This window comes from Mesoplodon bidens, assembly GCF_964165515.1.
Source record: "Mesoplodon bidens genome assembly, chromosome: 5".
Classification (NCBI taxonomy): domain Eukaryota; kingdom Metazoa; phylum Chordata; class Mammalia; order Artiodactyla; family Ziphiidae; genus Mesoplodon; species Mesoplodon bidens.
The window spans coordinates 137,860,410-137,882,197 of record NC_138161.1 but is presented as its reverse complement, the minus strand read 5'-3'; the positions used below and the strand labels follow the sequence as shown (position 1 = coordinate 137,882,197).

The window sequence follows — 21,788 nt, the reverse complement described above, 5'->3', positions numbered from 1 at the left end:
CTTTAGGGTTAGATAATGTGAAAGTTTCGATTTTGCTTGTTGTTTAATATTTACATAGTGATATAAAGACCTTTAATATTTACATACTGATATAAAGACCTTTAATATTTACATACTGATATAAAAACCTTTAATATTTACACAGTGATACAAAAACCTGGCTGATAAATCTTGAGTCTTTTGCCAAGAGTAAGCAGAAATGAATATTGAGAGTTAAAGTGAAGCCAGATTGATGAATATAGTTATAGTTATGAATGGTGTTTATGAATATTGTGTAGTAGTTTCACTTTGCTCTGAGTAATTTACTGATGAAGTATATATTTCAGCTCTGGTGTGGGTTAGAGCATTGGTCTTGTAAAATACATGCTTCATGTTTTTTTGTTTGTTTGTTTGTTTGTTTTTCCGTACGCGGGCCTCTCACTGTTGTGGCCTCTCCCATTGCGGAGCACAGGCTCCGGACGTGCAGGCTCAGCGGCCATGGCTCACGGGCCCAGCCGCTCCGCGGCATGTGGGATCTTCCCGGACTGGGGCACGAACCCGCGTCCCCGGCATTGGCAGGCGGACTCTCAACCACTGCGCCACCAGGGAGGCCCTAAGTTTTATTTTTAAATGGCATCATTTCAATAGTGTATTTGCACCTGGTAAAATAAATGCTAGTTTGAAATTGGTATGTGTATTAACATATACATGCGTATAACATAAACATGTACCATCCATACACCCCTATAGATGCACACACATGCATACACACATATTCATGCTCCAGTGGTTTAAATTGTAAAGACGTAAGAGTTACTGTAGTTTTCCCATTCTATTGATGTTCATGGTCCGGGGTAAGCCAAGACTTTATTTGGAGGACGTAGGTGTACGTAGCGTCAAAAAATGCAGCCGTACGGCACACTCCTGCTGTGTTTTTTTTTTACTTAAGAGTTTCAAACAGGCTGTTAAATGAACTAAGGCTCCAAGAGCATTGCTCAGCAAGATCTAAGAAGTAACTTGTATCAGAAATTCAGTTTTAGACGTTCTGATCTACAGAGTTTTTATAAATTGAGTCATTTAAAACTTCCCATAGAAATAAGTCATGTTAAAGGAATGTGATCTTTTTTTTTAATAAAGCATAGATATTTTCATATTTTTCTTTAAAATTTATTTCAAACTGGATGTTTTATTAAAAGTTGGGTTTTTCTTAAAGTTGGGTGTTTTTATACAGTTATGTATAAGCTGCCTTGATTCTGTTGCTTTTTCACTTACAGTATATTATGTCTTATTCCTTCTGTAAAACCTTAAAAATGAAAACATACAATTTCAGACATACACAGATGGTCATTTCATATACTGGATGGTCAGGTTTTATTTCTACACTGAACATTTTTATTAAAAAGTCAGAAAGTTACTATTGATCTTGTAGTAGGTGGAGGGGTAAGGAAAAATAGGCATATGAGATCATCCAAATCCAAGTGATCTGGTATGTTGAGATAGTAGGTGAATGGGGAATCTAATTGGGGCTCTTTTGTGCTGTATATGGAATAAGATTTGCTCTGCCATTTGGGAACATTGAGTGTGTCATCATAGTTGAGTAGCGTCGGATCTATTGTAGTTTAACTCAAGAACCATGCAGATCAACAAAGGCAAGTATTTAGGATTTGAAAGAAACTGGGTTTGATCTAAAACGAATTAGATGTCTATGAGCAGCAATTTTTTTTTTTTTTTTGCTGCATTGGTCTTCATTGCTGCGCACGGGCTTTCTCTAGTTGCAGCGAGCAGGGGCTGCTCTTCATTGCGGTGCACAGGCTTCTCATTATGATGGCTTCTCTTGTTGCGGAGCATGGCCTGTGGGCGTGCGGGCTCAGTAGTTGCAGCACGTGGGCTTCAGTAGTTGCAGTACATGGAGAGCAGCAAAAGCAATTTTAATGAAAACTAAAACAACCTTGTTATTTATTTTCAGATTCAATGCAAGGCTTATCTATAATAGCTAAGATATATGGGGAATGTTTAGAAACTAGTGAGAATTTTAGGATTTTTTTGTTTAAGCCTTTGTGCAAGGCTGAATGTAGATCTAATGCTTTTAAATTAAACAGAATTTTTTCATGAAGTAGAGTTGATTTACAGTGCTGTGCCAATCTGCCGTACAGCACAGTGACTCAGTTATACACGTACAGACACACTTTTGATCTAATGCTTTTAAATCAAGGAAAGCTTACATTAAAGTTGGAAGCCTGATTGTTACAGATAAATAGGCTTACATTTTCTGTTAATGAACTCATGCAAACATATTCTATATACATGGGTGTTGATTGCTAATATGAAATTGTTGGTGGTTATGTGTCAATTCAGTATGAGAAAACCACATTTTAGTTATCGAGCGGTGTTTATTATTGAAGGAAGACTATTTAACTGTAGAGTTAAAATTGTATAGGCCTCTTTCATTGAATAAGGTAAGCTTTCTTTACGAATGTTTTCATACAGTTGTAATTTGAATGACAAAAGTGCTTAGACTTTGATTTGCTAAAATTTTCTGTATATTAATAGCAAATTGGCAAAACCTAAAAATATTTAATAGAAAATGAATGTAGAAAGTACAAAGTAAAACTTGCATCTTTTAAATTAAGGAACAGAGCAGTTCTAACTAAGATTTAGGGGAGGTTTCTAACTGGTAACGTCCGAGGTGATTTTGAAGATGTGGAATTTTTTCATTTTAGATGTCTCTTCGTAGTCAGATAGAAGTGGGAGGTTCTTGATAATTTCAACCTACCTGTGAACACAATTTCCACAAAATTTACTGAGATCTTCCTTTTTAGAGATAAGAGTAAGGAGAAGGAAGGAGAGAAGGGAATTGCTATAATTAATTCCCCCCCCTTTTCTTTTATCTCTATAGGGCTTATGGTTTTTCCAAAACCAGCGACGGCATTGGATTTTTCATTCAGCGTGTCTGATCCAGAGTCTTATAGAGGGTACATTAGTGACCTTAAGAAATTTCTAAAGTGTAAGTATGTTTTTTTTAGAGTGAGTTAAAGATTTTAGTTATTACAGAAACTAGTACCAAATTATGATTACTTTTAGAAAACATTATTCTTAAGAGTTTGTCTTGCCTTTTCTTTCTTTCTGTTAAACACAGTCAATTGAGAGGACTTGGCAAGTAGAATTTATGATTGTTCATGATGAATTTATGATTAGTCCGTATTCTGACTTACGGAAAGCGTAGGGGCCTAACCCTAATGGGCAGTTTATTTGATTTTTTTTATCTGCCCTTTAATAAGTACATGAGTAAGTTCATTGAAGCATAACATTTATATCTGCATCAAAACAAATAGCATGTGACTAATGGAGCAAAACTATATTATAAAATGATGCCTCTAAGGATTTGGATCTTTGGGTCCAGTGTAGTGCTTGCGGTGTGGGGACGAGGAATGGTGTTCGTCATTAAAAGAAAAAAAAAGTTTGTGTATCGGTTGTGAGTTTTTCAGAGCTACTGGTTTGCAGTGCTTTCTAATAGCTGTCCTGGCCCAGTTTTCTCTTCCGTTTTGTCTGCCCTGACTCCATGGTATTAACATTCACACGAACAGCCATCAAGCGCCACGGCCTCTTGGTTGATGGTTGCCGCCGCTCTTCCTCAGCCACACTCTCCTGCAGTTGCTTCTTAGAACGTGCAGGACTCCATTGCCACAGTCGCTGACGGGGCTCCCTACACAACCTTCTCGTTTGCTTAACTTGCCCTCGCTCTGTGTCTCCCTCACTGGGACTCCCAGTTCACTGACCCTTGTATTTTATCCCAGCCCCTCCCCGCTCAGCTGCCCTTCTGGTCAAGCTTGTCAATTCCATAGTTTTTCATTTCATTTTTACTTAAGCCAGTACTCTAAAATCCCTTGCTCCTTAATCTGTTTGTCATACAACTTGCAAGTAGATGAAGCCGTGTAATGCCCCTAGATGAAGCCCTGGAATTCCCGGATGGAGCTCTACCTTTGAGCCTGCCCTCTGAAGACTAATTAGCACTGTGAATACTTGATCACCTCCCTCAAATGGATCCGATCTACTGCCTGGCAATCCTGCTGAATTTCCCTGGGTAATTCTCTGAAGGGATGATTTCCAGACTCTACTCAAAACTCTAGCTCCTTACCTTTTCCCCCTATAACTCACTTTCGTCATATAACCTGGTTTCCAACTTCAAGAGAAACTAGAAATACTCAGGTGGGAACTCCCCCAGTTTCCTTGTTACCAGTAAAACCAGCCTTCAGTTGCAGCCTTTTTGTCTGTGATTTTCCTCCTGCTCTGACAAGGGGAGCTGCCCTTTCTCTTATCTAAGGCCACCTGTCCCAGTCACGTTTTGCATCTCATCCCCTCTCACTGCCTCAAGCATTATGCTAATTACTAATCCTTCTCATATATGTTTAGCCTCTCTGTTGGATCCTTTCTGTCAACATGTAGAAATCCTCAACCTCCCTCCTATCTTAAATCAAAAACCTTTTGATCCTGGTCTTCTACTACCTACCTTCCTAAATCTCTTTCCCTTGAAAGTTAAATATATATTTATTATTTAAATAGAGATGTTTTTGTGAGAGTATAATCCATGGTTTGAAAACCAAATAGTAAAGAAAGGCTTATAAGTAGAACAGTAATTCCCTGCCGTACTCTGTTCTAGCTGCAGTCCTGTTCCTTTATTCAACAAATACTTCTTTTTGAGGGTCTTTTTTGTGTCAAGCACTCTTCTAATTTCCATCAGTGAACAAACAGAAAACTTCTGTGTTCGTGGAGTTTTTATAATCTAGTGGTGTGTTAGAAGGTAATAAGTGCTGTGGAGGAAAATAAGGCAGAGAAGGGAAATAGGGAGAGTTGAGAGGGCTGCAATTTTAAGCAGAGTGGTCTGGGAAGGCCTCATTGAAAGGGAATGTTTGAGGAAAGATCTAAGGATGAGGGAAGTAGCCATGGAACTACCCAGCAGTAGGTGCAAAGGCCCTGAGGCTCACAATGTCCAGTGTGTTCAGGGTTCATCAAGGAAGTCAGAGGGGCTGGACGGAGTAAGTGGCGAGAGAGTAGTAGGAGATTGAGGTCAGGGAGTTAAAGGAAGACCAGATTGTGTAGGCCTTAGAGGCTGTTGTTCAGTTCTTTGACTTTCACAGTGACCAAGATGGAGGTTCTTAAGCAGAGAATAACATCATCTCGCTCAGATTTTTAAAGGATCACTCAGGCTGTTTTTTGAGACTCGACTGTAGAGGGGAATCAGGGAAGCTGGTTAGGAGGCCATTGCAGTCACCTAGATGAGTGGAGATAGTGGCAAGGTCAGAAGCAGTGAGGCTGTGAGAAATCGTCTGATTCTGGATACATTTTCAACAGGAAATAACTTCATACTTTTGAACTTTTTCTTACGGGATTTTTCTTCTGTATCTTGAAATACAATCTGCTGGCTCTTGATTTATCACTTTTTTTTTTTTTTTTTTTTTTTGCGGTACGTGGGCCTCTCACTGTTGTGGCCTCCCCCGTTGTGAAGCACAGGCTCCAGATGTGCAGCCTCAGCAGCCATGGCTCACGGGCCCAGCCGCTCTGCGGCATGTGGGATCCTCCCAGACCGGGGCACGAACCCATATCCCCTGCATCGGCAGGCAGACTCTCAACCACTGCGCCACCAGGGAGGCCCGATTTATCACTTTTATACATTGTCTTTACTTCCTGCCATGTTAGATGAGGATTTAGCTCACATGCCTCAGACCTTCCCCTAATGTCAATTCAACAGTCATTGAATTACTATTTTATTTTCATGATTGGTTGCCTTCTTATACTCGTCTTTACGTCATATTCTACCATCTGTAGAGACTCTCGTCTCACTCCCTTGTTGTATACTGTCGTTTGAGAGTTCTCTTATGTCCCTTTTTTCTGGAGCACTCCTCCCTAGAGTCCTTCCCCTCTGCTGCAGTCTGTACTGGTTTCTGTTTAGGGCTTCTACTACCCAGCTGTCATTTGGGGAGTTCGTTTGATCCCTTTCAGATTGGATTCACTGTTTCTTGGCTCCTGCCTTCTTTTTCTTTATTTATTCCCTAGTTTTGATGGAGTATATTCTCAGATAACTTTGTAAGAAAAGATACAGGAATACTCTTCCATTGTATATATACCACTATTACTATTTAGCCATAAAAAATAATGAAATCTTACTATTTGCAGCAACATGGTTGGACCTTAAGGGTGTGATGCTAAGTGAAATAAACGAAGACAAATACCAAATGATCTCACTTACATGTGGAATCTAAGAAGCAAAACAAATAAGAAAACCAAGCTGGTAGATGCAGAGAACAGATAGATTGGTTGTTGCCAGAGGCAGCAGGGGGCAGGGCTGAAGTGGTGAAGGAAGGTCAAGAGGTACACACTTCCAGTTAGAAACAAATAAGCCCTGGGGATGTAATGTACAGCATGGTGATGATAGTTAACACTACTGTATTGGGTACTGGGAAGTTCCTAAGAGAGTAGATCTTAAAAGGCCTCATCACAAGAAAAAAATTTGTAACTATACATAGGGACAAGATGTTAACTAGACTTATCGTGGTGATCATTTCACAATGTGTGCAAATATTCAAGCATTCATTGTGTTGTACACCTGAAACTAATATAATGTTATATGTGAATTATATCTCAATTTGTATTTAAATTTTAAAAATTCTTTTAAGATACATGGAATGTAGGGTTTTAGTCCTTTCATTTCTGAAAATGACTTAATTCTGCTTTTATTGTTCTAGTTTAGCTGTGTATAGAATTTTAGTTCCTTTGTGTTTGCCTTTTTCTGCTCAACAGTGTTGGTTTTTTGTTTTTGTTTTTAAATGTATTTCCTTAGGGTTCTAAAATTTCCAAGTGTTGGTGTCAGTCTCTAGAATATCACTTTGCTGGGAACTTGATGGGGTCTTTCAGGATGAAGAGTTAGATTCTCCAGTTGAGGAAACTATTATTACTTGAAAATTTCCTCACCTCAGTTTTCTCGTTCTCTTTCTAGAGCTATTCTGTTAGTTGTTGGGTTTTAGATCTCTTGTTTTTCTCTCATTTTCTACTTTTGCCTTATTATACTGGGGATTTACTTTTAGATCTTCAGTGTTCAGCACGCCCTCCCCCCTCGCTTTTTTTAAACTTTGAATTGTCGTTGTTGCTCTTAGGAATGCCTTTCTGGTGTTTAAAAGACACAGTCTCTTGTTAAAAGATACATTATCTGCTCTGGGTTCCCCCACCCCCAATACTAATTAGAATTTAAAATCTTATATTGTTCAAGTTATCTTTCAGGTCTTTCCCCCCCTGTTTACCTACACCTTTTTCTATCTTACTTTAGACTTTCCTCAGGAATGTGGGGTTCTGTGCTCTCTCTGGGAATGGGGACCCTTCTCTGTTCCCATCATGCGCTGAGCAGGGGTCTTCATATTCTGACCGTTCATCATCCAACTCCTTGACTTAGACCGTTTTGTTTAGAAGTGGAAGTTGGCATCATAGAAAAATGGTCCCTGATGAACTGTACCAATAGAGAATATGCAGGAGAAGCCCTTGGAGGAAACTGATGTAGGCCTTGAATGTTTTCTGCCAAATGACATTCATGATTGTGCCACGAAAGTCAAAAAGGAGTGACGAATGTCAGTGGCACTGTTTTGTTATAAAAGTTTACTCCTGTCCACGCCCCCCCCATACCTGAGTCATTCTTGGCTATTTAATGGGTACATAGTTCCCATGATATCCTAATTTTTGATAAATAAAAGTTGAAACCAAAATTTTTGACTTTTTTTTTTTAAGGGAAAGACCCATACTTCCTTTTAAATGTGTTTACTTTGGGACTTCCCTGGTGGTCCAGTGGTTTAGCACTTTCCCTGCCGGGGCCTGGGTTCAATCCCTGGCCCGGGAACTAAGATCCCACAAGCCTCTCGGCATGGCAAGCAAGCAAATGAACAAATTTAAATAAATTTAAATAAATAAATAAAGTTAAATCAGTAAATGCGAGTACTTTGAAATTTTGGTTCCTGTTTTTGGTTGAATTCATTTTAGGTTGGCCTTTTTCTGGTACCAGTTATACCCACACATCAGCAGTTCTTATTGAGGCATTGTGGCACCGTGTTTATGAGTGAGTGCCTTGCAATAGCCTAAGCTCACTGAGGGCAGGGTCCACAGCAGACTGGCTCCCCGTTGTGCCCTTTTGTCTAACACTCTGTCAAGTGCACAGCAAACATTCGAAAAATCGTTGAATTGTCTCCCTCTCCTTCCTTCCCTATTGCCAAGTTGTAACCATTTTACTCCTTCATCCCCTTTGGATCTATCTCGTTAAGTCCACCTCTGCTGAAAACACCCTTTTGGAAGCTAATGTTAACTCACATGTACCCCTTTCTTTAGGCCCTTCGTTTATGATTTTATCCTCCACACCTGTCTTACCCACTACACTGTAAATTACCTCCGTAAGGGCAGAGGTAATGCGTTTTTATGTCCTCACCATTGTATCTTTTGGACCAAGAGCATCGAAGGCGTTCAGATAATGCTGTAAGCTGTGGCTGGTGCCACCTAATGGTGACAAAAGAGATCTGTCTGTCACCCAGTTTGTATTGAAATGAAATAAACTGCAAAGCACTAGATAGCAGTTAGACTTTAAAGGAACAGACTTAACATTCTTTCCCTAAAATTTTCCAGTAAATGGCATTGCTGTTTTTGTCTTTGAAGAACGTTGTCCAAAGGATGATATATTTCTGGTTGTGTTTAAGGTCCTTTTTGGCTGTTTCCTTTTTAGCATATGGCTTAGAAGAACAGAAGAATCTCACAAATTGTGCCAGTGGAGAGTTTTTTGAGCAGAAGGGTCCAGAATATTCTTCATGTCGGTTTCCTCTCGTCTTACTTGAAGCATGCAGTGGTGTGAATGATCCCGAGTTTGGCTACTCCACAGGACGCCCTTGTATTCTTGTGAAAATGAACAGAGTATGTACATAATTTATTGCTGCTGCTGCTTTTTCCAAATCTCTTCTGTTAAGAAGCTGGCAACTATTTATTCAGTGCTCTCTCACTTGGTGGTAGCTTGTGTAAAAAGCTAACAGTGATATTGACCTTTGGAAAATTAATACAGAAAAAAACAATTGGTTCATAAATTAGTCATAAATTAGGGAGTAACACAACTTCAGTTTTTCTCTTTTGGAACTAGCTATATGCACTTAAGTGTAGATCAGAGCTTCAGGAATCAGGTATTCTGGGGATCATGCCCACAGCATGTTTGTGTTAATGTGCTGTGCTCATCTTTGCATCCTGTGTGGCAATGTAATTTAAAATCCCATGGCAAACTTATAAAGTTTTGGCTTATTTAACTTTTTCTGAATATTTAATAGCAAAGCATAGCTTTATAGTATATGTCTATGTAATTAAATAGTAGAAATAGAGATAAATTTGCATTAAAATGAACCCAGCAGCATTTTGCCATGTTGTCCAGAGAAAGTGCCTGAATTGTATAGCCATTAGCAAACCAAGAAGCTGATGTTGTCTACATCTAAGTAACAATGTTGTGGAGTCATTGTGCAAAAGGAAGATGCTTTCCTTGCATAATGAAATGATCTCCAAACCCTGTGCCTTGCTGCTCTATAAATGGTACTGCAGAGTTGTGTTCTGGTACAGTTAACCTGTTGAGGCCTGTATGGTCTCCCTTGAAGAATGAGGTAATTCCTGGTCATTTACGCAGAGAAAAGGCAATTTCCCAAACAGGTGCAGGCCTCTCAAGGTCTTGAGTTTACATATCACTAAAGTTACCATCCCTAATAAAACTAAAACGTGAGTCTTCTGAAGTTGGCACTGCTGAATAAGGAGTTTCCCTGTAGGGAGAGCCAGCTAGACCCTTAAGGGCCCAGAGTGGCTTCCCTCCAGCCTCTCCTTCCCCTGTCCCCATGGACAGCGACAGTTTCTGATTATCTCATAGCACTCCGGAGATCATTCTGAAACATTGCCTGGCACATAGTAGGCACTCAATAAACATTTAATGGGATGTTTTAGCAACACTTAAGAACTAAGGTTAACAAAGTGGAGGTGAAACTGAAGACAAGATGGGTAGGCTAGGAAGTGGGAGCAATCTGAACAACTATTTCAAGGGGACCCCTACTTTCCTCAGAAATGCTAGGGAGCTCATACATAACCACATACTGTAAAATAAAGTAGAAATGAGCTTTCACAATCCACACAAGAAATCCAGATAGTTTATTCCTCGGTATCTGTGGGGAATTGATTCTAGGACCCCTGAGGATACCAAAATCTGGAGGTGCTCAAGTCCCTTACATAAAATGGCGTAGTATTTGCATATAACCTGCGCACATCCTCCTGTGTACTCAAAAGCATCTCTAGAGTACTTCTACCTAATTCAGTGTAAGTGCTGTGTAAAAAGTTGTCAGCACACAGCAAATTCGAATTTTGCTTTTTGGAACTTTCTGGAATTTTTTTCCCCAAATGTTTTTGATCTGCGATTGGTTGAATCGGCAGATGTGGAACCCCCCCCTGGATAGGGAGGGCTAACTGTAATGTGAAACCAGGTGATCTAGCTTGTAAGATGAATTAAATCCATTCCCTCCAACAGGGATGCCTTTTGTAATCCCTGCCTCCTAGGAGTATCTTCACAACACCTAGATTGATGGAAAATCTGTTCCCAATATAAAGCCAAGAGAAGAAATTCCAGTTACTTCTCCTGTAGGACCAACCTTCTGAGTTTATTTTCTTTGTCAATATGTCCTCTGAATGATGAGGACGTGAGCTTATACTTGCTGATAGGGCAAAGTTTGCAGGCATGACAGGAAGGCATCATCAGGCACACAGGGCTCGGCAGTGACATGTAGCATAAGGGTGTAGCAGGGCATTTAATCCCACTATAGTTTGTTCCAAAATCATTGCGAGGGCACGGATAGTTATTGCTCTTGAAATTATTATTTCGGTTGCAACAATACTTGTCTTTCGGGAGGAGTACTTACATTTTACAGGCATTCACATTAAAATGTATATAAATTATAAATTAAAATGCATATAATTCAAAAGGCCAAAAACTCCTCTCACAAAATATATGGATAAATATCTGTTATCATTCATACAGAGTTAGTTATATCAACCACATAAATGAAAGCCTCATTACATGGAACTGAATGGTGCTATGAGAGTCCTCAAAATGGGATTCATTAAGTGTATATGTTTTGTAGAACAGATACATGTGAAATACAGCAGGGCTCTGTGGAAGCCTTATGGAAACATGGTAGGGTTGTGACCTAATATGTTTTCATGAAGAACAGTTATTATATTATGCCTTTGCCATTCTTATTTGCATTAATGGTGTGTTCATATAAATAATGAAATGTAAAGGTTTCTATTTATTTCTTGTTTTAGGGTAGCAAAGTGCAATGCTGTGTTTTGGTCAATTCTTTGATAACTGATTTATTTTCTAAATAGCCCCAGTACTATAATAAGATAGATAATTGGTAAGATTATTATATTGAAAAGTCTGTTCTAATCCTCTAAAATAAAATTAAAGTAAAAGGCAGAGGTAACAGTGTTTTAACGCAGTGTTAGTGTTAATCTCAACCCTCCCACCCCTGTGTCCCCAGCAATGAAGGAAGAGGTTCTGTTGTATACAGTTGTGATGTTTCAGTTAATCAATGTTTCTTTACCTTAGATAATTGGATTAAAGCCTCAAGGAAAACCAAGGATAGAATGTATTTTGAAGGTTAGTATTCAGAAAATAACCCAATTTCTGTTAAAGCTTTAGTGTATCTTAAAAATACTTTAAAAGTCTGATGAATTTAGTCACTTTTTTCTTCCCTGTCACATTTTTAAAGTCCATTGTAGTGCCATTCTTAGAAGAATAAATCTCCACCAACCTTTGGGGGTAGCCCTTCTCTGTTTGCTAATGATAATTCAAAAAGACTTATTTTCCATGTGCATTTGATTTCACATACTTTGCCTTTATATTTACATATACCATATTTCACTTATTTTAAGATTCATTGTCTTTTTTCTAGCTTGATAACACCAAAATTGGGGTTGGCCTTATAACTGATAGTGTCTTAATAGTGTATAAGATTTTTTCTTTCTTAATAGTACATAAATTGGTGTACATCAGTGGCATCTGAGATTTAATGAAACATGGTACATTTTCCTTAAGGTAGAGGCATTATTTTGCTCTCTCATCCCTACTTTATTTTTTCCAGAGCGCTGTGCTGTTTTCCTTTCATAATTTCTTTTGTTTTCTCTCCATGCTGCAAAGTTCAACTAAGACAAATATGTAAATGATGGGTAAGAGTTCTCAGGAGAAACTGTTAAGTTCTAAACTTAATTTTATCATTGTGTAAAGTTTTAGCATTCCAGCTCCAGTTAATATGTCAGAAGTGTCTTACTTGAAATGTTACATTGAAATCACTTCTAAAGTTGTTTGCCAAAGAAAACTGTAATCCCTTTTAACGATGAATGGATTTCTTATTTGGGCAGAAACTTCTTTCTGGGTGGTTCTCAAATCTGATCATGCATCAGAATCACTTGGAGGGTTTCTTAGGTCCCAGTTCTGCAGTTTCTGACTCAGTAGGTCTGGGGTGAGGCTGCAAAATTTGCGTTTTTAACTAAAGTTTCCAGGTGATGGTGATGCTGCTGGTCTGGGACCCACACTCTGAGAACTCATGCTTTAGAATATCCTTATTGATTTATTTTGAGTATTTATTCACGATTTAGAACAGAATGAAAAGCTGGGAAGTTTGTGGTTTTCTCATCTGGGTTGAAGTATGCATGTGTGACCATAGGCAGCTCACTTTATCTCCTTAGGCCATAGTCAGCTCAGCAGGAAACTTGGATAAAAAATCAGAATCTCACTTAAAACCAGATGCTGTATCTAAGCTGAGTTTTTCTTGGTATACGGATCCTTCTGAAAATCTAGTGAGCTTCTACTGTCATCCCAAAACAGGAGAAACCATTACACCTATAGGACAGAGTTAGGAAATGTATTGTGTAACTCTGTGATCCCCCTTGCTTGCAATGCTTTCCAGTAGAAGGTTCCCGAAGCTGGCTGTGAGCCTTCAGCCAGGTGGAAGTGCTGATTTTATGAGTGTCCTGTGTGCAGGAACTTTTGCCTCTGCATGTGAGCAGACAATGTAGATATACTTGGAACTGTGGGTCTGTGGAGCCAACACCATCAAGAAAGGAAAACACACACACACACACACACAGCCAGAAGGACAGAAGCCTTCCACTCCCTTCCTAAGGTTTCACTTCTGTAAGCCTTTGGCCAGTATAAACTACTCTGTGTTAACTCTTCACTTAGGATTATAAATGGATTTTTCTCGTTGTTATCTGTTATGTATCTTTTGCTTCTAGAACAGTTGGGGGAACATCTGGTCTAATGACTCAGATTTCAATTTGCTGTCCCTTTTGCTTTGAAGAGTTGTGTGGAAAGTACATAAAATAATCAAAATAATAGATGGGGTTTTTGTTTTGTTTATTTAGTTGTGGAATATTTTTGTTTTTAGAAAAAAACACAAAATTGGAGGAAATCTTTGTAAAACTGCATTTTACTTGTAGGCTAGTCACAAAGGAGTAATCAGGTGGAATCCATAAATTTTCGAGGTGTGGCTCTGAAGAGGTGGCAACATTTACTGCATATCACCATATTGCTGTTTTCCATTAGATTTGTCTATAATCAAGTGTTCTTAGTGTAAATTCTTTAGTTGACTTACTTTTTATATAATACATTTGTCTTTTATTTTGTCTTGTGTTCTTAACTTTGATCTGCTTTTATTTATTTATTTTTAAGGATTTTTTTTTGTCTTGTTTTTGTTTTTTTATTTATTTATTTGGTTGAGCCTGGTCTTACTTGCGGCAGGTGGGCTCCTTAGTTGCAGCTTGCCGGCCCCTTAGTTGCAGTACGTGGGCTCCTTAGTTGTGGCATGCGAACTCAGTTGAGGCACGTGGGATCTAGTTCCCTGACCAGGAATCAAACCCCGGCACCCTGCATTGGGAGCGCGGAGTCTTATCCGCTGTGCCACTGGGGCAGTCCCTTAATTGCTTTCATACAAGTTAAGAGTCCTGGAAACCCTAAAACATTGATGACAGAACATGCTTTTAGAGGTGGCCTTTAATTTTAAAGGATGGTTCCTGCAAAAGATGTAATATTCATACTTATGTCATTAGTGTTTTTTTAAATTTTCTTACAAAAATGAATCGTGTTCATTTAAGAAAATTTAGAAAAATGCAGAAGGAAAACATTTGGTAAATGCTACCCAGAGTTAATCACTGCTTAGAACATTTGGTGTGCATTCTTCAAGTTATTTACAGGTGATGACTATACAGAAGAACCAAAATACATTAGTCTTAAACCTTTATTTTGTTTTCAGTGGAACTTAGTGACTCTTAATAGACTCTTGGACTTAGTTGCTCATGGTTTCCAATACGATGCCATTCGTATACTTAGAAAACCATGACATGTAGCTTCACCGTAAAGTATCTCATCATTGTTCAGATATGCATTTTATTATTTCACAATTCCTAAATGTTAATTTTAAGTAAAAGTCTGCCAAAGTGATGGCTTAGGCACAAACCCATAGAACAATTAATTGAGCATGTGACCATAACTCTGAGCCTCAGTTCCCCTCTCTATAACTGATCCTACACACTTAAGGGTTTTAGGCCTAAATGAGGTAAATATAAACTGAGTGTGGTATCTGGCTGAAAATACACACTGAAGTGCTCAATAAACTATAACCCAGAGAGGCATGGACATATATACACTACCAAACGTAAGGTAGATAGATAGTGGGAAGCAGCCGCAGAGCACAGGGAGATCAGCTCCGTGCTTTGTGACCGCCTGGAGGGGTGGGATGGGGAGGATGGGAGGGAGGGAGATGCATGAGGGAAGGGATGTGGGAACAGATGTATATGTATGACTGATTCACTTTGTTATAAAGCAGAAACTAATAAAAAAAATTAAAAAAAAAAAACTATAACCCGGGACTTCCCTGGTGGCACAGTGGTTAAGAATCCACATGCCAGGGCTTCCCTGGTGGCGCAGCGGTTGAGAGTCCGCCTGCCGATGCAGGGGACACGGGTTTGTGCCCTGGTCCGGGAGGATCCCACATGCCGCGGAGTGACTGGGCCCGTGAGCCATGGCCACTGGGCCTGCGCGTCCGGAGCCTGTGCTCCGCAACGGGAGAGGCCACAACAGTGAGAGGCCCGCATACAGCAAAAAAAAAAAAAAAAAAGAATCCACGTGCCAGCGCTGGGGACATGGGTTCAGTCGCTGGTCCGGGAAGATCCCACATGCCGTGGAGCAGCTAAGCCCGTGCGCCACAGCTACTGAAGCCCGCGCGTACGTGCCGCAACTCCTGAGCCCAAGTGCTGCCCGTGCTCTGCAACAAGAGAAGCCACCGCAATGACAAGCCCGCTCACCGCAATGAAGAGTAGCCCCGGCTTGCCACAACTAGAGAAAGCCCATGAACAGCAACAAAAACCCAACATAGCCAAAAATAAATATTAATTAATTAATTAAAGGAAACCTTTTACATTTTGGGGAACATCTCTGTGTTTCTATGAATTATTAAGGAAAAATAGGTTAAAAGTAATTAATGGGGCTTCCCTGGTGGCGCAGTGGTTGAGAGTCCGCCTGCCGATGCGGGGGACGTGGGTTCGTGCCCTGGTCCAGGAGGATCCCACGTGCCACGGAGCGGCTGGGCCCGTGAGCCATGGCTGCTGGGCCTGTGCATCCGGAGCCTGCACAGGATATAAGTACAAAAGTACTTATATCAAAGTGACTATTTTTTTCTCCTTATAAAATGTTATTTTAAACTTTTTTATTAGCATGTATTCTGTTTTTATTTATTTGTTTTTCATTTTTATTGGAGTATAGTTGATTTACAATGTTGTGTTAGTTTCAGGTGTACAGCAAAGTGAATCAGTTATACATACACATGTATCCACTCCTTTTAGATTCTTTTTAGACTTAACATTTTTTGTTTGTTTTGTTTTTGCGGTAAGCGGGCCTCTCACTGTTGTGGCCTCTCCCATTGCGGAGCACAGGCTCCACACGCGCAGGCTCAGCAGCCATGGCTCACGGGCCCAGCCGCTCCGCAGCATGTGGGATCTTCCCAGACCGGGGCACGAACCCGTGTCCCCTGCATCGGCAGGCGGACTCTCAACCACTGCGCCACCAGGGAAGCCCCTTAGACTTAACATTTTTTAAATTAAGGAGTACAAACGTAGGGTGGTGTTTGAATAGTGAATGAAAAATGGCTTCTACAGTTTCCCTTAGCCTTGTTATCTCCTGTTCTTTTTTTTTTTTTTTTTTTTTTTGGCTGCATTGGGTCTTCGTTCGAGTCGAGTGGGCGCTGCTCTTCCTTGCGGTGCACGGGCTTCTCATTGCAGCAGCTTCTCTTGTTGTGGAGCACGGGCTCTAGGCGTGCCGTACGTGTGGCACGTGGGCTTAGTTGCTCCACGGCATGTGGGATCTTCCCTGACCAGGGCTTGAACCCATGTCCCTTGCGTTGGCAGGTAGATTCTTAACCACTGTGCCACCATGGAAGCCCCTCTCCTGTTCTTTTTACATATTGTTGATCTGGATCGTTAGAACTTGCCCTTTTTGTGGGTTGTCATCGCTTTATGCTTTGCTGTCTTGCCTGTGTCGCTTGTGCATGTGCTTCTCTCACCCCATGCACATCTGCTACTTTGTGGTGGTTAAGTGAAGTAAGCAGAGTATGGCTTCCCTTAGAGGAGATTCTTAGTTTTGCTATAGTGTTTCATGTATGCTTTCAAAAGTAGAAATTCGTTTATTCAAATATAGAATGCAAACATTTAGTAATGTTTTATTTTAATTAATGCCTTGTGAAGTTGCCACTGATTTTAATCATTGTTGTCTGTCATCTACTCAGTATGTGTAAAAGTTACAGTCATTAATATTGGGTCTATTCAGAATGTGTTACATGAGAATTTTCATAAATTGCTTATTTTTCAAGAAGAATACTAGATTTGTATCGTTATCATGTATATCAGTTTTTTTTTGAGGTATGGTTGATTTATAATATTACGTAAGTTTCAGGTGTGCAACACGGTGATTCACAATTGTTAAATATTATACTCCATGTATAGTTATTATAAAATATTGGCTATATTCCCTGTGCTGTACAATTTATCCTTGTAGCTTATTTATTTTTTATTTTTATTTTTTATAAATTTATTTTATATTCTTATTTATTGTTTTTGGCTACATTGGGTCTTCGTTGCTGCATGCAGGCTTTCTCTGGTTGCGGTGAGCGGGGCCTACTCTTTGTTGTGGTGAGCGGGTTTCTCATTGCGGTAGCTTCTCTTGTTGCGGAGCACGGGCTGTAGGCACGTGGACTTCAGTAGTTGTGGCATGCGGGCTCAGTAGTTGTGACTCGCAGGCTCTAGAGCACAGGCTCAGTAGTTGTGGCGCATGGACTTAGTTGCTCCGCGGCATGTGGGATCTTCCCAGACCAGGGCTCGAACCCATGTCCCCTGCATTGGCAGGCGGATTCCCAACCAGTGAGCCACCGGGGAAGCCCAGCTTATTTATTTTATACATGGTAGTTTGTACCTCTTAATCCCCTACCCCTATATTGCCCCTCTCCCCTTCCCTCTCCCCAAAGGTAACTACTAATTTGTTTTCTATATCTGAGAGTCTGTTTCTTTTTTGTTGTATCAGTTTTTTGTTTGCTTGTTTGTTTGTTTAAATTTATTTTTTGGCTGTGCCTAGCGGCATCCCAGATCTTAGTTCCCTGACCAGGGATGGAATCCGTGCCCCCTGCAGTGGAAGCGCACAGTCTTAACCATTGGACCGCCAGGGAAGTTCCTGTATCAGTTTTTTTAATACATGGAATATAATTGCAGTAGACATATTGTATTTCTACCTGATTTACATGTGCTCGTAAAAATTATTCAAGGGAAATGTGGTATTTAACTTGGTTAAGAAGGGTATTCCTTGGAGTACTTTGACTTTCCCCCAGCAGTTTGTCAGCTGCATCCTAGTTTCCACCTCGGTTCACAGTGATCATGGTTGTTACTCATGTGAACCTTTTGGACCTGCTGCCTGCCAGGCCTGAGTGGTACCTTCTAGGTGTGGCAGCTACTGCTTTCCAGTCTGGAAGCACAATAGTTCATTCATTTTAGGATTCATTGGTCCCAGACCTACTTGTGCAATCCTGCCGTCAGTGCCTGGAGAACTGACATTTGGTAGTTGGAAGGCAGATAAGATTTTACAGACATTGCATGAGTAGATCTGGCTGTAAGCTAAAGGGACTGTCATGGAAAAGTATATAAGATGTAGCAGGAAATCAGGATAGTTTGTGTCAAACGGTTTAAATCAACATGAGTAAGTCTCTTTTCAAAAATACACTTGTAGTGAATGCAGTTGGAGCAACATTGTAGTTTCTTCATACTGTCCGTAAGTGATACTGCTTTAATAAAAATACATTTTTAAAAACTATTTTTTGTGACCTAAAAAGGGTTTGTTTTGTTTTCAACTTTAGGGTGAAAACACGGCAGTGCTATCAACGTATCCTTCCAATGGAACGATAGATTTAAAATATTTTCCATATTATGGGAAAAAACTGCAGGTAAGTATTTAGAACTTCTTAAGTGGTAGTGACTCTTGGAAAATTGGTAGTCTGTATTAAAATGCCAGTTGTCTGGATTAGGTAGACGTATGCCCTATGTAACGTGTGCATCATCTGTTCTGGTTTTTAAATACAAATGGTGATGGCAAATGGAGACTCCAGGTCTTAACTACAAGCACAAAACCGAAGCAGCTAAGTTAAAGGATGATTATTTTCAAAATACAGTTTTCTCTTTCATTTCTTAGGGTGTGCTTATTTAAAGAATATAGAGAAGTAGTAAAGAAGTCATTATCCAGAGATAACTATTATTGTAGTATAATTTCTTCCATAGTTTTTCTTTAAGTATATGTATATAAATAGCATTTTGTATGTATACTAGTAAACTTTTTATTTTGAAATGATTTTAAACATAAAGTGGCTAGAATAGTACAAAGGGTTCCTATAGACCCTTTACACAGATCTCCCATTTGTCTTATCAGTCTCCATATATATATATATATACACATATACATGTATATGTATGTATATATGTATGTATGTATATATATATATATATGTATATAAAATATATATATATAACTTTTTTCCCCTGAACCATCATTGGCACTCAGTGATAAACATGGTGCCTCTTTACACTAAATGCTCTTTACATTAAATTTCCTAAAAATAAGGACATTATCATATATAACCATTAGCATTGATACTGTACTATTATCTAATCTACAGATCTTGTTGAAATGTCACCAGTTGTTCCAATAATGTCCTTTATTGCAAAAAAAAAAAAAAGTTTTTTCCTGGTCTAGGATGTTACACTGTTAGTCACCTATAACCTGGAACAGTTCCTCCGTCTGTCTGTTTCATGCCCTTGAGCTCTTCAGAAATGAGTACAGACCTTTTTTGGCTTACTTTGTTGGTTTATGTTCCTCAGTTTGAGTTTATCTGATGTTTTTCATGATTAAATGTAGGTTGTACATTTTCGGCAGGAATGCCTCAGAGGAAATATTATGTCCTTTTCAGAATAGCATGTCAGGAGGGACGTGGTGTTGAGCCCCATTAATGGTGGTGTTCACCTTGTTAAGGTGGTGTCAGCCAGGTCTCCCTAATGTAAAGTGACACTTTTTTTTTTCTTTGTAATCAATAAGTATCATGTGGGGAGAATACTTGGAGAGTTTGTAAAATTATTTCTCCTGTAACTTTAGCATTTGTCAATTCTTTCCACAATCAGTTACTAATAGACTTGTTCTCAAATGTTTTTTCTAATTTCATCTTTTCTTTTTCCATTTACTAGTTCCACTCTAAGGAAGAGCTTTTCCTTCTCCACTGTTTATTTATTTATATCAGTATATTCTCATGGATTCTTATTTAATTCAGGGGTTATATGTTATAATCATTTATTTTGGTGCTAATGTTGTCCCACATTTGGCTGGTGGGAGACCTTCAGGCTGGCTCTGGCTCCTGTGTCCTTTAGACATGTTCCCTTGATTCCTATAGCACTTCCTTACTTTCTGGCAACACAAGATGTTCCAGGTTCTTCTTGTACTTTCCCTGCTTCAGCCCTGGAATCAGCCCCTAGTTCCTTTTAGTGAAGAATTGTATTTAGAAACCACAGTGATGGAAAAACAATTATGAGTATATTTGTACCGAGTCACACAGCAACCATAAGTAAGGATGTTAGAAACCTAAGTAACATAATCAGTGAGGTAGATCTTCTGCATGTTTATCAAACATACTAATATATAGATAGATACAATACATACCCTTCTCAAACACCAGAACAGTCACAAAACTTTATCATAAAAAATGCATGCTCAAGTTTCATAAAATAGAAATATATCACAATAATACTTTCTGATCACAGTGCAGGAAAACTAGAAATTATTGAAATAAAAGGGCCCTTCCAAAAGAGGGAGGAGGTGGGAACTCTCTAATCAACTCTTGGGGAAAGGGGGAAACTCAAACCAAGAATATCTAAAAAAACGTTTTTTAGATATTTTAGTATATCTAAAAAACAATGAAGCACAACATAATCACAACCTATGGAATACATTTAAAGCAGTGCTTAGAGGAAAATTCATAGTCATAAACACTTTTATCAATAAAAATTAAAGTGAAAATAAATGAATATCCAGCTAAGGGGGGGAAAAGGTAGAGGATTAAAAAAATAATAGATCTAATTATTAAATTAAAATCTTGGTTTTTTAATTTTACAGAATAAACAAACTCCTGATAAAGTGTAAAGTTATTGCAGAATTTGAATTAATGTATTTTCCTTTATTTGCCAGGGGAGCTATCTACAGCCATTAGTTGCCGTCCAGCTCATCTTTGGTAATAGAAATGACATAAACGAAGTCACAGTTGAGTGCAAGATTGATGGATCACCCAACCTAAAAAACCAGGATGATCGTGACAAGTTTTTAGGACGAGTTGTATTCAAAATCACCGTGCGTCCATAGTAGGAGTTAAGATATCTCCACAGAGTAAACGTTGTGTTGTCTGTCTTCATTTTGTATCAGCTGGACCTGCCATTCCAGAATTATGAGACCGCCCTGGAGAAAGGTGGAGTGGTACATGACACTGGGGTAACATCATAATGTGCTTCCAGACCATAGTGTTCGGTATCCTTCAAAGTAACTGCCTGTTGCCTCTGCTGCGTTTTGAACCATGTACAGTCACCAGGTGGGGACTGTGAACACCTGATTCTGAACATGTAGGATGGGGGTATTGTCCAATTTTTATGTGGTTTAATTGCCAAGTGTCTAAAGCTTAATGTGCTGTGCTATGTAAATATTTTATAGATTTAACACTGGTTGACTGTCATATTTTGATGCCAGCAAAGTTTTAGGGGGATAAAATGGTACCTGACCAACGTCAAATGACTTTATAGCTGCAAGAAATGCAGTGTGTGGAGAAGCTCTGTATGTGAGGAGGAAAAAGGAAAATAAAAGTGGATTTGAAAGGTTGTCTTGGATGTTTTGTAAAATTATTTTTTACATGCTGAATTAGTCTGGATCTTTTTGACTAGGAGCACAACCTTTTTATTGTAAAACATGTAAAAACAAACAAAAAAAGTGATGGGATTATTTTCAGTGCTGGAACTAAATCTTTTAAAGTATTAAGATTAAAGTATTTTAGACTATAGATAAAAACTGCATTCTTAGGTTAGCTGGTAAGAATATGTGCACCTAAATTTTTATGAAATTAAATTCATAAGATTTAAATTGTATAATAGTTTGT

At 39.1% G+C, this 21,788-nt stretch overlaps 1 protein-coding gene across 1 annotated transcript in view; it reads left to right on the top strand.

Moving 5' to 3' along the window:
* Positions 1-21,514, top strand: part of ATP1B3 (ATPase Na+/K+ transporting subunit beta 3) — a 41,069-nt gene extending 19,555 nt beyond the window's left edge. The window contains exons 3-7 of the mRNA XM_081234373.1: positions 2,876-2,983; positions 8,729-8,913; positions 11,624-11,674; positions 18,468-18,554; positions 20,837-21,514. Of these exons, the coding sequence (XP_081090499.1) occupies positions 2,876-2,983; positions 8,729-8,913; positions 11,624-11,674; positions 18,468-18,554; positions 20,837-21,007 (602 nt within the window). The 3' untranslated portion in view covers positions 21,008-21,514. The remainder of the gene's footprint in view (positions 1-2,875; positions 2,984-8,728; positions 8,914-11,623; positions 11,675-18,467; positions 18,555-20,836) is intronic.
* Positions 21,515-21,788: the final 274 nt, after the last annotated feature.